The following is a 15,718-nucleotide window of genomic DNA, read 5'->3' on the forward strand; positions in this document are numbered from 1 at the left end:
TCAATCAGGATGCGGGCTTCTAAAGGTTGAGAACCACGGCTGTAGATGAATGCAAAAGCACATTTTTTTCTTCAAATTTCTAGTCATAAAAAGGGCCCGCAAAATAATACATACGGGGGGCTTAAAACGAGATTTAAGTATATTGACTACCTACTTAGTCATATTTTTAATTGCTTTACAGCACAATTTTCTAAACCTTTTGTTCCATATGGAACATTGAGAACCTGATTCTAAAGCGAATTTACAGTGTAAATAGGGGGTTGTGTGTGTGTGAGGAGAATGCATTACATGACTCGGTGCTAGACCCCTTACAGCACACCCCCCCTCCCACGTTTCTGGGGTTATGGCTGATGGTCATCTTCGTGGATAGTTAAGTGACTCGAAAAGCAGTGACCTTCGGTCGTTAAAGAGAGAGAGAAGTTGTTTTTTAAAATGTCTAATCCGGACTCTCGCGAGGGCAAAGAGAGATTGTCTCGATTTTGTGATTGCATATCGGTATTCGACTCTTCGCAAATACGCAGATCGTCTAGACACGTGTAATCACCTAGCCATGGCCCGGACGCATAATCATTATCTTCACATTCTTAGTAACACAACAGGCATTCGTACGCAATGATTGGTTACTACGAGTATGAAAGATAGTAAGACGTCACGAAGGACGGAGCTTTTGGCAAACTAAAGAATACGCTAGGCCAGGGGGGTTCTCAAACTGTGCACCTCCAACCTTTGTCAGAGGAGCCGCGTATAAGCGTTGATTAGGGTAAGGGGCGCCGCGGATGGGAAAAGTTTGAGAACCCCTGCGCTAGGCTCTTTTTATTTGAATTACGAAAAGTGAGTTACGTTATGAGTGGTTCATCAGTTATTGCGAACACGCGCTAAGTTCCTTATAATGTATCTAGGAATGTAAGGTTTGTTTATACGCGGCCCGGACACCATTGGTGCATGACGAGTAATAGCGTGCCGTAATTGAGACACCTGTAGCAGGTGTATAGGGGACTCCATTGATTTGCTTTGTCCATGACTTCAATGCTGTTAAGATGGCCGTGCAAGTACTGCAGTTTTATGGAAAGGTAAAAAATTGGTCAATCACCTCGGTGGGGCTGATTGAAGTGAAAGCCGCCTCGAATGCAGTGGAACCTTTCAAAGCGGACGACCCTCTATTCAAAGCCGTCTTAACATCAAGGGCTTCCAGGACAAAAAACACATGGGGGGGGGGGGTCCCTTACAAGTCTGACATTATTGATATTAACTGCTAGGTCATGAGAACCCCCCTGGCCGTGTATGATTTAAGACAGCCCTGCCTCTAGTCCTGAAGAAAAAATAGCTTCTCAAAAAGTTTCCAGGATAATTAGTAGAGCACCCCCCCTGTATTCAACTTGAATGAGGTGAATATTGTGAATTTCTATCCGTTACTATGAACACTTATTGCGGAATGCAAGAAGTTAACGCCGAGTCCTGCCCTCAGGGCTATTACAGCGGCTTACAAAAGGCCTGGCAGCTAATGATCAATGGGCCAAGAAATAAATTTCCTGACCAAAGGGCCATGGTCAAATTTGGGTCGAATCCGCTATGAAATTTAAAATTTCGTAATTTTTTGCAGGGAAAGTCAATGCTGGTGCGATTACGGTCTTTAAGAAAATATGCGACAAGTCTGTGCTGTTGATAAATTTTGAAAAGGGGATCTGATCACGAAGTTAAATAAAATTTTAATTTCGGAGTGAAAATGCCGGCACAACCTCAAAGGTTAGTCGTTTTAGTGAAGAGATTGAACACTTATTCAAAGACATACGAAGGGCCTTCTTCAGATCAGGGATTTTGATAAGGCTCCTTAAGAGCACCAATGCCGTCTTAACAAATTGAGCTACCCCGGCCCGCTCATAAAAATGAGATCTGGTTAAAATTTTAAAGAGTGAGCATGTAAAATTGGTGGACAAGCATTTTTAGCCAGATAAGGGGCCCTCAGGCAAATCTATTTGCCCGGGCCAACGATGCTCTTCTCAACTGCAAAAAAAGAAAAAAAAAAAGAGAAAGTATTAGATCAATCCTTCAGTAGGATATATTCGTGTGAGTTCCTCTCTTGTGAAGGTCATGCATTGAGATGTTGTAGAGGGCCCGCAAAATTGTATTTCCTCATCACCGGGCCGCAAATTTCTTCATCATCCCGGACCTCCAAATCACAGTTCTGTGCGTGGCGAGATTTGGCATCCATTGCTCTCGCTGGAGAGGTAAACCTAGGCATCGCTCGTAAAAGAAAAACATTGCGGCGGGTCGTGAGGGGCCGGCCCAACTTCAAGGTCGGACAGATCACGGCCAAAAGAAAAACGAGGAAGGTTAAGAGAAAGAAAAAAAAAAATTGAGAAAATGAGAATTTTTTTTTTTGTTTTGCAGCTGTTGCTGAACCCGATGTTTGAAGAATATTAAAGGGCCGTCGTTTTCTCCGGTCCTCTCTCCAATCACGATCATCTTTTGGATACCACTGATGATGGGCAATAGGAAATAAATGCTCGTAAACAATTCCTAAAAGGATCTTCTCGTCCGTGATTGGGGGAGAGCTCTCCCCCCCCCCGTTCCATTGCCCTTTTCTTCAATTCTTAATGAATGAACCACCGCCTTCTTTTTTCCCTCCTCCCTTCGTTCCATGATTGCGTTTTTTTTGTGAATGAACGAACAAGAACTACACTAGTTATTGATGAATACTTACACACCCGTCGTGTCTGCCTGCTGGTTTCTGAGACATCCTTTTAATTGCCTAAATCAGTGGTTCTCGAAGCCAAGGATCAGGAGATCTCAAATTCTCCAATACAAGGCTGGGTGCACACCGGTTCGACATGACTAGACAACACAGCTTTAGACAAGTTTAGTTATTATTAAGAAGACACCAACGAATAAGGCAAATGTACGAAAATACCAAAATCCTAATGCATCCAACCCGTGTTGGGTGGGGGCTTAAATCCATTTTACTTACATATTTTTTCAACCTTTCTCAGAAATAAATTTATTGAATAGAAAGGGTAAATGCTCCTGGATATAGTAGGGCCACAAGGTAAAAAAATGGTCCGAAAGAGAATGGGGGGTTCATGAGCGAAAAAGGTTACAAAACACTGCACCTTCTGATGAATAGTTTAAGCCCAATTCTAGAATCTCGAAGATACACGTTCAACATCTTATGTTAAGATATTTTAGCTTCTTTCTCTATTTTTTTTAAGTTTCTGTCGTCTATTATGTAATATTTCTCGATGAAATGCGCACACAAAACACGCGCCTCTTTCTCTCTCCAGAGACTTTTCGTTCTTGGCCTTTGTGATCTTTTCCATTTTACGAAATGTTTGAAGGGAAAAATTCCATCAAATGTAAATCACGAACGAATGTCTCGTAATTTGCATACTCGTTTGCCGGAGAAGGGGGAAAAAATTCTCCAGCGAACTTTTCTTCATTATACATTAGGCAGCAGCAATTTGTAAAAAAAATGTGTAGGGGGGAATTTTTTTTTCTTTAAAAAAAATGTTTTTCTTTTGGGACACCTTTGCTGACCTCTGCATGTTGTTGCCGCCCCCGCTGAGACTATGGCTATTATGTATTATATCCACGAGAGACTTGTTATTGCCATTTTTTTTTCTTTTCGTTTTCTTAAGGAATCTGCGCACGTATTCCTCCAGTATCATACAAGGCCGATTTGGCTTATTTTGAACATTTGCCTTTTTTAAAATGTTTGAAAATATTTCTATATCATAGCTGGACAAATCCCAGGCGGCAGGTCGCCATGACGACCAAAAAATTTTGATTGGCGCCTAAAATTTTCTATAATTAGTTACTAAATTGGAATCAAGACAACACAAAATGTTTTGAATTCATATCAGCGTATCTACCAACACGGAAGGAGGCCAATTTGACCTGGGAAAGTCTAAAGAAATATTATTTCTAATATTTATTATTTGTAAAAAAAATGATTATTTGTAAATTTTTTTTTTCTGGCGCCTAGATTTGTTTGCGATTTCTCAAGCTCTGTTTTATGTACATTGAGATGATTTTATTTGCATCCAAAGCATGTCTACACTGGCGTCGGAAGTGTTTTAGACCTATTTGTGCTCAGCTTGAGCTCCGTGAAGGAAATTCTCATTTATGAATTAATGCTGGGGGTGCTCACACACACACACAGACTTGTCATGCAAAATACCGTGGGTGCTCGAGCACCCCTATCTTCGAGCAAGAAAATTTCTATAGTGCGCAGGTCTCGGACGCACATTTAAGGGTAAGCAAGCATCCTACTACATCCCCTACATCTACACATTGCTATAAGTACACGAGCCTCGTACGCATGTCTAAAGTTAGGCCAATCTTCTAGGTGCGCATTTGAAACATGCGAAATAGGGAATTTCTGTTTTAAAGCTGGAATTGCTCTAACAGTGATGTCGCTAGGGCCGCCTCATGTTTGATGATCATGATGGGTATTATAATCTGTAATATTGTTTTTTAATTCACAGGTATATATATATACTTCATATTTTAACGGGGCTTGCTTGTTACTTGCAGATTTATGCCACCCGAAGATCCTCTAGGTCGGCACGGCCCGTCTCTGGATAATTTCTTGAGGAAGACGCCCGCCCGTTCCATGGACCCGCTGCCCCCGCCCTGCCCCTACGGAAAGAAGTGCACCTACGGCAACAAGTGCAAATACTACCACCCGGAACGAGGCAACCAGCCACAGAAATCCGTGACCGAAAGGTTAGCGGAACAGGCCAAGATCCCGCTGCAGGAGGTGAAATCGCGGGGGCTCAAGAGCAGGGAGACTTCACCTGGTACGTGCTGGTTTTTTTTTTTTTGAAGATTTAGTATTCTTGCCCGATTCCCGGATGATCATTTCGGTGATATTCTTTGTTTTTGGTGTTCTAGGGGACAAGTTCAAGCCGTCTATGATGCCTGTATCAGGCACCTCGAAAGCCAAAAAGCAGCCCCTGGTGAGGACCAAGTCTTCGTTGGGCCGGATGGATTGCGCGATGGAGAAAGGCGGTGGCAGCCTCGTCGAACGCACAAAAAGCGACAGTTCCGCCGGGAGGTCGCTGGATGACAGTTCTCTTCTGTCGCAGCACGAGCAGGCCATGTTCCATTCCTCCGCGGCGTCGTTCTCTCCGACTGGACCAGCGTCTTGGGCGGCGGTTCCTCAGCTGACATCTGCCTCTGTCATGCCTCAGCCGCCCTCTTCCACCACTGCCGTAAGCAGCTGGGCTGCTCTGTCGCCGACGCTACCACCGAATATACCCGGTTCGTGTGCCGAAATGTTTTTGGAACCGGATTCCGGTGGTCATCTGTTCGTCGCCAAGCGGCTGTCGGATCCGGACAGCCATCCTAACAAGCCCGGAGCCAAGGGTTTCCCAGCTTCGAACCAACCGATCCATCCACCACAGGGTGTCGTAAGTCAAGACACTGCATCTGGGAACCTGCACAGAAAACTACAGAGGCAACTTTGCTTGCATCCCGAGTATGATCCAAGGCTGATGCGCATGGGGAATTACTCGGGTCACCACCAGATGCTGTCTCCGCAGCAGGAAGGGTACAGTTTCGTGCAGCAGCAGGACACAGCAGGTTTAGATCAAGGGGTTCAGGAAGGACTGCGGTCAATACACAGAGTCTTTGGAAGGAATCAATCGGTACACGAGCCGTTGAACAGAATGGCGAGTGAAGGAAGGGCTCCTAATGCATTACAAGCTGTCCCGCACGTTTGGGAGGGAGTAGAGCACCAGACTGTGACTCGCATAGCAAGTGCTCCTGACTCAAACCTTCAGTGGCCCCCACCGTTATCTAGAATGCAGCACCTGAACAGCACATCCGATACCAGACTGAACTTGTATCCAGATATGCAGAGGGGACCACCTTCCCTGGGTATGCGGTACAGCGAAGGTCAGCAACACCAGTGGATGTCTCAGAGCCACGGCTTGGAGAATCCACGCCCAATGTCCCCGATTGGACCACCGGTGATGGCTCAGTCAAGTGGTACCTGGCAAGAGCATCTACCAGCGAGTGGGCGGTCTACATCCCAAGTTATCGGACAGCCGGTGAGACCCTCGAGTGTACCACCGCACGGGATGCAGCTTTGTGGTTTGAGCTTACCAGCTCGACCCCAAACTCCAGAAACACCCCTAGACGCAAGATACAAACTGGAATATCACCTGTCATCTATATTTCCTAAAGAACAAGTACGGGCCGCTATGGAAATGTACCCTCAAGAAACTAATCCTCAGAAAATATGCGCAGCTATTCTCAGTATGTTTCCTCCACCGAAAGGTTGACCTGAAGCCTCCCATTTAGGTACAATTTTTAAAAACAAAGCCTAGTTATTTCATAGTATATATACATATTGAGAAAGGCGATGTTGTTTTCCATTTATGTGTAAAATCGAGAATTTTTTAGATGTTCTGGCTTGTCGATTCTGATTGGTATCGCTTGCATGTATACGCAACATAATTTTTAGATGTGAGAGTATACGAAGCACATTGCACACTATAGGTCGTAAAGATGTTCTAAGCACACAAAAACAAATGAGAATTAATATTTCCCCTGCCAAGGACTGTAGAAATTGTCATCAGAGGGTAGACATTTACGAATTGAAACGTCGATAGCTGTCACAACAGTGTACGGGCACGAACTGATAATATGTATACACTCTAAGATTTCTTAGATACATTTATAAGTGAATCTTTGATTCATATTCAAGCTTCCATCTCGCAGACAATGCATTTCTGAAATACACAAATTATGTTTGTGACGAGCAATTAGCGTTGTTGTCCTCCAATGATATGTTGAACATTTCTTTTTAACCGTTGCATCTCTGCATGTGTTGTGTGGTTACGACTTGCAATTGATGCTGAATTGTGTGGTTATATAATCTATAATGCAATATTATTATCCTCTGGAAGAGAATCAAAGTCGTCCTGCACAATCTTGTTTCAAAGATGGTGAAGAATATCAAAGCCCAGTTTAGAATGAGAGTAATCTTTGTTTGCTAATGCATTGGGTTAGAAAAAGCGCTATACACGTTTCGGGCCTTACAGATCCATTGACCCACCTTATGCATTGGCAGCAATAATTGATTTTGGTATCGTTTTCATCAGTGAATGATGGGTCTGGCAGTGGTGCCTTGGGCTGAAAATTATTGAAGACCTTCATTAAATTCTGAAATCATTTTTCTTTTATTCTGAAATTATATCTTTCACCAATTCTGAATTTTCATCAACTTTGGAATCATTCATTTCATTAATTCTGAACCCCCCCCCCCCCTTTCCCTGTCATTCTGAATTTTCATTCATTTAAAAAAAAAATCTTCAGTAATTCAGAATTTTCCCAGATTCAGGAATAATTTGCTTTATTTATTCTGAACGTTCTTTCATTCAAAATAATTTTTTTACATTAGTTCTGAATTTCCTTTGATTCTATGATTTTTTTCCCCAGCATTTGAGTTTTCTCCGATTCTTGGAATATTCTTTCCTGTAATTCTGAATTTTCTTTTGAAGTAATTTCTTTAATTCTGATTTTTTTTGTTCAGAAATTATTTCTGAACCATTAATTCTGTGATTTTGAAATAAAAAATCATTTCATTTACTCATGAAATTTTCTGATCCCCAGATAATTTTTTTTCAGTAATTCTGAAACAATTACTGTACTGAAAACACAATTCTTACCAAATTTAGTAATTATACAGTAGACTCTCGATAATCCGGCCTGTCCAGTGATGTGGCATTTTTAAGTGGGTTTTCCCTGTCCATATAAGAAGAAAACATGTCACTGCAATGTCTGATGTAGAGGTTTACATTATTTAAATATACTTTTTCAATTAACTTCCAGTAATCTTGCACATCTTAGACTGATATGTACCGGATTAGTGAGAGAGTACTGTAATTTATACAATATATATCATATTCCCCCCATGCCAAAAACATGTATGTGCAAATTCTTGGGGGGGGGGGGGAAAGTTGGGAAATATTTGAATGTTTACTCTACCCCATGTTACTCTATGGAGGTTATTTTCCTACATTTTTTTTTGTAATGTATTTCAATAGGGATATAAATTTGCACAGTGTTTACCAATACGCATCTAGATACGTAATTCACGCATCGAAATTCAATTTGACTCCTGCAAATTTTGTTAAAGCGTGAAAATACTCCTCCAGATTTTAGGCAACTTTTTTTAAAAGAGTCACACTGTTTTACATTAAAAAATACCCCCTCTTTTTACAGAATTACTCCTTAAAATTTTGGAGAATGAAATCGCTCTTCAAATTTATTTTTTCAGATAAGCATTCACGTTTCTAGCAAAACTTAGATCCAACCAGCTGATGGAAAAAAGGTGAAAATTTGCACATTCATGTTTCTGTTGGCATAGGGGGTGCACGTTGATATATATCTCTATAATTATGATTTTTAATTCTGAAATTATAACGATTCCAAAATAATTTCTTTCATAAATTCTGAATTTTCATTAATTTTTTTAGTATGCATATATATATATTTTTTTTGAGAATATCTCTTCATTTTATGAGATGACGACTTTTTCCTTTCAATATGCATGAAATTGGGACCCTATAAAATTTTTTGGACCCTACTGGACCCCCGCATTAAGATGACCGTGAAGAGGGAAAAAATCATTCTCATCACACACAAATGCATAAAAGTATTGATTTTGTTATTACATTGTACTAGATGCCAAGAGCTATTTGTTTTTTTTAAATTTTGTTGTGTACACATATTTATATTTAAGTGTTGTACGTACAAACAAATAATTTATCATTCCAGGGTATATATTGTGGGGAGGGCGTTTGTTACACTGTGATAAAAAAAATGTGTCAAGAAGGTGCCATCGTTATATAACATTTACCAATATACATACATATTATATGAAAATACACTGCTTGGTTTTCTGTCGAAAATCATGAGAAGTGTTTGACGTACACATATTGATCAGAATTTCTCTTGCGAGGAAAAAAAAAACCCTCGTCAAATCAAATTCTGAATTTTTTGGTCATGCACAATCGCTCCCAGCAAGTTAATGTTTTTCATAGAATTTCTGAAAAAAGATATGTCGAATTACAGCTACCATATTTCTACGAGGGGTGTTTCAAAGCAAGGACTGTGCTGTGTAATAAAATGTAAACTATACACAGACTGTCCCAAATTGTCTGTTGTCCTTATTCAGGCTACTGCAGAACACATAAGGTTAAGAAACCCTGAGTTAATTTATCATAAAAGGGTGCTTCCTTAGAGACATTCCTCGTGATTGAAGTTCGGTCAAGATCCAGTACTTTTCATCGGCTGTAAAAAATTATGCATGCAGCGATGATATGTATAATAACAGCGAAATTCATATGACATTGAATAAAATAACCTCTTCAAAAATGGAAGTGATTTATGTAATTACGATAGAAACGAAGCTCAGGGTTTGACAAATCATTGGTGTCAGGTCGACTAAAAAGTTTACATCAGTGTCTAAAATGCAGGCAGAGGCGTATGTGTGGGGAGTTTTCCCCAAGCCGACCAAAAATTTGAAAAATGTGAATCTGTTAATTCAAATGTTTTTTGAAGGGTGGTAACTCAAAATTTGTCTGGAAAAGAAAATTTTTGTTCCCTCTCCAAAGGTTGATCCTGCATATGCCCCTGGTTAGAGGACATGTCATCATTTTTAGAATTCATGTAAAGTCCGAGAAAAGCTTAAAGAAATGTGACTCCTAGGAATATTGGCACTGGTGCCCAATCTTTTCCTTAATTTGTCTAAGCCCTGTGCATAACGAAACTTTGGGAAACACAATCTGATAGGGAACTGTGCTAAAAAAAAAAATGGATCCAATCAAATTCCATCAAAATATAAAAGCATTCTCTCGATGTTTCCACCCACGTAATAACAATTTCCCACGATTTAAAAATTACCGTTCAACATTAATGAGAATGAAAAAGAAATGACACATTTGTGTAAATATGTTTTAAATGTTCACCATTATAACTTGTTGAATTTTGTTTATTTTTTTCGATACACAATCGATGTGTACGCAACGAGCTGGCTCACTGTTGTACTCATTTGTTACTTAAATTTGTACATTATTATTTTTTAAATGTGTTTTTATTTTCTTCCTGTCGTGTGCACACGATTGCACAATTTGTTTATTATTTGCTTCTGACATAATTTTTTTTTTGTATATAAATTACCTTATACTGTATTCGATATAGGTATTTAAAAAAAAATTAACGCATGTCAGGAGCTTTTCTTCTTGTACAACGGATTTGTATCATCAAGATATGTAAAACCAGGTAAAACAATACTGTGTATTGTCACTGCGATGTAATGAGCTATGTGGCTCAAAATAAATATTTAAAAAAAAATCCTCAAACAGTGTTTTAAAACTGTGTTGCTTAAAAATATGTGAAAAATGATAATTAAAAAAAAAAACTTCGTAATAATCGTGTTTGTAAATTTTTCTTTTTGCTTTGACTAGTTTCTGTGATATGTTCAGCATTGCAGATAATCATCAGGGCCGAAACTAGAGGGAGGCGGGCAACTGCGGCGACAAAATTTAGGGTGTGACACACCGAGCCTTGTCTGTCTCATCTAAAAAGCTTTAAAATTCAGAAATAGGTCTAACGATAGCATGCACTCATCTTAAAAAAAGGCTCAGTTCGTAACGAGGCGATAACCAGCAACAGAGTTTAAACTGAAGTTAGCACCAACGCAACGGCACACCTTTCTTATATGGGGGGGGGGGGGAAGCAAAGGCAGTCACGGCAAAACTGGTTAGCCAACCAATCCCAGGCTTTGGTTTTAGGTGATGTCATATGGAGATAGAGTAAACGATGTCGGGGGGGGGGGGGGGGGGGTAGCCCAAGTCGATAAGATACTCGCCTGAAGTACCAAAGGATGTTTAGAGGTGTAGCGAGTTCGATACCCGGTTTGTCCTTGCCAGAAATTCTCCTGACACCACCACAGAAAAAGATTGCCACCACAGGGAATCCCTCCATCAACCTCTTGATCAGTATTAAAAAAATGCTGTGTGTTCGTATTCAACAATAAATTGTAGGTCCTGGTCTAATTAGCCCTCGTGTGCAGAAAATGAGTGGTGCGACAAAAATGATCAAATGAAACTATCTCTGGCGTAGGAACAGGAACGATCAAGGCTGTCGGGACCAACTCATGGCGTGACCCAGTATCAACGATCCTTGAAACTTGGATAGTCATGGTTGTTAGGATCAACTCCATTGAGAGTTGTTAGCTGGAAACAGGAATGAAAAACAAAAACCATAGCAAAAGTATGAGTGTCTGCAGCCACACACCACCTTCGCACAATTACAACTAGATAGCACATTCCCTTATAGGGGTGGGGGGCAGTAATTTTAAGTGAATACATTGTTATATAATTGTCAAATTTTAAAGTTGTAGGGCAGCAAAATAATATTTGCCCCCGGTGCAAAAATCCTAGTTACGGCCCTCATAATCAACATTGATAAAAAAAAAAAAAAAAAAATCAAGATTAAAAAAAAAATTTACATCAGATTTTGTTATTGTTTTTTGTAATGTTCATCTTAAAATATTAACTCATGCAGAATAAAACATGATCTAATTTTTATTTTATTAACACAGTGGTTTAACGCTGGAACTAGTGAAAATTCATGATGCCGCTGTAAATGTTGGTATATTTTTGAATTAAGCCAAGTGCCATAAGAACTAGAATTGCTTGTTTTTGAAATATTGTTGTATGAGGATTTTTAAGGAAAAGGGGGGCCACAACCCCATGAAAAATGTTATGTTCATGTTTTTTCGAATTTACATTGCATATTATTCATTGATTTTAAAATTTCGGACACGACAGTAAAGTGACGCCTTCCCCCTCCCAGGGATACCAGACTTTTCGTATACAAGGAATTCGGTAAAACATGAGGGGGGTGGAGGATATATGCATTGCTTTGTATGTTCATGAATTAGAGAGGGCACACTTCACACAAAAAATTCTAGGTGGAGATTAAGTGACCTGAATCTTTAGAGTTCTGCCACCTATGCTCTGCCCCCAGCTGAAGCAGTCAAGAGATTTTGTTTGAAGTTAATACTCAATTTACTAGCAGAAAGAATGCAAGGTGCTGTCGCAATTGGGCAAACTTTGTCATTTCTCATATAATTGTATAGTTATGTCAAAATAGTTGTGTTACATACATGTAAAGACAGATTATTTGAATGCATTCTAGGGCCTTCTAGAAATTAGCCCCCCCCCCTTTTTTTTTGAAACACCCTGTATATTTGCTTATGCCTGAAATGTAACAGGCAATTCTATACTCTATATTTCTAGAAGAGGAAAATAAATAATATTTCCAAAAAAATTCATTCATAGTGTCTTCAAAATCTGGATAAAAACGAAATTTCCAAGTGGGGCAAAAAATTACACTCACTAGTTTCAGTGTTAAATAGTGTGTCTTTAAAAATATGACCAAACAATAATAAATTATAACAATACGCTTTGTATACTTTTAAGTAAGAAATCAGACCAACACTAATTTTTCGGACAATATTGAATTCGATAAATAATAAAATAGGTGAATATTCATACATGGAGCAGACATTTATTTATATGCATAGAGGGGAAATTATTCTTATAAAATTTCTGTGCTAATTTTATCCTTTACTAAGTCCAAAGTTAACAAAAATTGTGATTTTTTTTCAAAAAAAATCAAATAAATTCAAAATTTTTCTCAATTGAATGCAACTTTTTAAAAAAAATTTAAATTTCTATATTTACTCATTTTAATTACCAAGTTTCAAATGCTAACTTATTAAGGGTGTTAAAGATATTAAATAATTTTCATAACAGTTATAGTTCTCATTTTTTAACTTATAGACTAGACAGCCGAAGCTTAATAGAACAACCCCCTTCGTCCCATTGAAAACGGACATTACATTGGAAATAAAACATGATCACCATACTACGAAAACATTTGGGACTTATCCTATCAGTCGTTGTAATAGAACAGTCACTATAACGTGGGGTCGTTGTAATGATTGTCGACTGTATTAAGTTATAGAGATATTACTTTAAAAAAATCATAGCATACTAATGACTAAAATTCACATTTATCATACCAATGTCTTCTAAGAACAAAATAAATTCTATATTTAAAACAGTATTGAAATTTGTACACTATAAAAAAGAATCCCAAAAGCACAGACATATACGCAACTAACATTTGTTAATTTATAATCAATTTAAATATTCTGGAGAAAAATCTTTATCAAATATTACCGTGATGTACCACACAGGACCTTAGCCAGAAATTTAGTTTAGAGGAGGAACACTTTCATTTTGGGGGGGGGGGGCAAAGTGATAGAACAATAGATGTGGCCATCTTTTTCCCCTTTTTTCAGACATTTTCTTACATTTTGGGGGAGGGAAACCAGATCCCAAAGTCCCCCCCACCCTCGCTACGACCTTGATATCACAAACTTTTCTTTGAAAACTATGTTGTAGCATGGATATCAAAAAAAGGTGGGGGGGGGAAATTACAGCTGTGAAAAAATTGTAAGTTCTTATTGTTTTTGAAAAGAAAACATATCGTGTTTACCCACTACTGTGACAATTATTCCCACACATAGTGTATTGCTAACTTCTACAAAGCCTGTAGTAAATTCCATTCTAGGAATGAAAATCTGTGCATACCGTTAACCCGTCAAGCCTAGGGGAGATTTAAATGGAATCACTCGTTTTTGCAGATGTTTAGTTAAAAAATTATAACTTTTAAACTAATCATCAAATTAATTTGAAGTTTTTATGTTCATAAAATGATGTCTTGTCTATAGTATTATATATTATCACCTGTATTACAGGGTAAATTTTCTTTATATATATATATATTTATATTTTTGGTAAAATTGTTTTTTTTTTCTCTTCTACCACGGCCTAAAAATCAGATTTACACAACTTGGCCTCATTGCTGTGACAAAAAACTACCAATTCAATTTCACAGGACATTTTAACTCAAGGGGACTTAAACGCTCTTTACAATAATATTTCGGATCCCCGCGTGTTAGCAGCAAATGTTCATCACTCACAATAACATATGATAAATGAAAATAATATAATTATGCTAAAAGAAACAAAATCATGTTATTCCTCTTTCGAATGACACAAAACAGCAGAGATCGTGATATAGTATAATGGATTAAAAAATTATAAGATATCCAGTTGGCCGTTGTACTCAGTATGTCACTGGATGGCATGTGAAGTCCAGGACCGATATACAGAGTATGTCGCTTCACGTTGAGGGGTTAGTGACTTCTTTCTCCACGGGAAAGAACGTTCTTGGAATAGACTTTAGAAGATTTTAGAAAGAGAGGTTCCTAATCTTCTGAGAAAAACTGAGTTAATTCGACCAACTTCACTCTTCACCCCCAAAAAATATCTTTATCATATTTATTTGAATATTAATTAATGTGCAGATAATTAAAATATGAATCTTACTGTCTGTCCCTTAGTTACTGTCTCATCATAAAAGTTAAAAAAAATAATATTCAAAATTGTTCGAAATATCAAAAGTATCTGATTCAAATCTACAGGTAACATGTTTCACACGATTCTAGTGACAACATCAAATACCTATAATAATTTGGGAATATATGTATTATTTTTCCCGGAATAAATAAATAATCGCTGTTATTAGAAAAGTCAGCCCTTAAACATTCATGAGTCTGATAGTCACCACGTCTTTGCCAAAAGAAAATCAAGTAGATTCAATTTCATTTATTTTGACACATTGAGAAAGAAACTAATAAAACAAATTCCATCTGATAAAAGTTCCGAAACAAATGCTTTCACAAGATTTGGCCACATGGTGTGTATTTTGTCACACAGAAATGATAATAGCTCTGGCAGCGCAGGTTTTTCTTCAATAAAAAGAAACGAAAAGGGGCACATTTACATTACAAATTTCTCCTCCGTCAAAATTAATTGAAACAAAACAAAGAAAAAATGAGTGACATTGATATGATGATGACAAAAAAATTACATTTTTTACAATTTGAAGTGATGAAAAAAAGTTATCAAACTATGACCTTCGTTTGAAGAACGAATACGTGATGATGGGCTCACTGTTGCTTCCATCTTCATCCATACCCAGCAGATCATTTTCGGAATAAACATCCTCGATATGACTGAAAAATATAAATTATTTTTGAAAACTAATTTTTTTTTGTTAAACATTAAATGATTTATATACAGGGTGATTATAATTAAAGTTCGTTTTTGAAAAGGCAGTAAAAAAGAACCATTGGTCAGAATTACTTGATATTTCACCTGAATATACATGAAGCAATGGGATTTTGTCTGGCAAAAGAAAAAAAGTTAAAAAATTGACCAATAGATGGTGCTGTATTCATCATAAGATGCAAAAAGACGTCACTGTAAGAAAAATTGTAGAAAAGAAAACAGTGATGAAACCATAAGGAAAAAGATAAGGTAAATTAGTTGCTACTCAAGAAATGTTCGATATGCTGTCCAGCGTTTTCTCCTATGAGCCCAAAGCGCACAACAGCATGTTCCACAACAGATCAAAGTGCATCAGGGGTTGTGAATGTATTGCGTAATGCGGTTTTTCAACTCAGCTAAGCACTGTAAACATTTTTTTTATCACCCCACAGCCAGAAGTCACAAGGGTTCAGGTCAGGTGGTCATGGCGGCCAAACTGTTGGAAAATGGCGACTGAT

The 15,718-nt window shown here is 38.1% G+C and overlaps 2 protein-coding genes across 6 annotated transcripts in view; one reads left to right on the forward strand and one right to left on the reverse strand.

Moving 5' to 3' along the window:
- The window catches only part of LOC149077162 (uncharacterized), a 67,482-nt gene extending 57,033 nt beyond the window's left edge, over nucleotides 1-10,449 (forward strand). For all 4 annotated transcript variants that reach the window (XM_089244890.1, XM_089244892.1, XM_089244894.1 and 1 more), the window contains exons 5-6: nucleotides 4,531-4,796; nucleotides 4,891-10,449. In XM_089244890.1, coding sequence (XP_089101016.1) covers nucleotides 4,531-4,796; nucleotides 4,891-6,284 — 1,660 coding nt within the window. In that variant the 3' untranslated portion in view covers nucleotides 6,285-10,449. The remainder of the gene's footprint in view (nucleotides 1-4,530; nucleotides 4,797-4,890) is intronic.
- Nucleotides 10,450-14,721: 4,272 nt separating this feature from the next.
- The window catches only part of LOC149077163 (uncharacterized), a 43,665-nt gene continuing 42,668 nt past the window's right edge, over nucleotides 14,722-15,718 (reverse strand). For both annotated transcript variants that reach the window (XM_089244896.1, XM_089244895.1), the window contains exon 13: nucleotides 14,722-15,166. In XM_089244896.1, coding sequence (XP_089101022.1) covers nucleotides 15,061-15,166 — 106 coding nt within the window. In that variant the 3' untranslated portion in view covers nucleotides 14,722-15,060. The remainder of the gene's footprint in view (nucleotides 15,167-15,718) is intronic.

This window comes from Pholcus phalangioides, unplaced genomic scaffold, assembly GCF_987345545.1.
Source record: "Pholcus phalangioides strain wild (caught in Gottingen) unplaced genomic scaffold, Ppha-v1.0 ptg000015l_1, whole genome shotgun sequence".
NCBI classification, from domain to species: Eukaryota; Metazoa; Arthropoda; class Arachnida; order Araneae; family Pholcidae; genus Pholcus; species Pholcus phalangioides.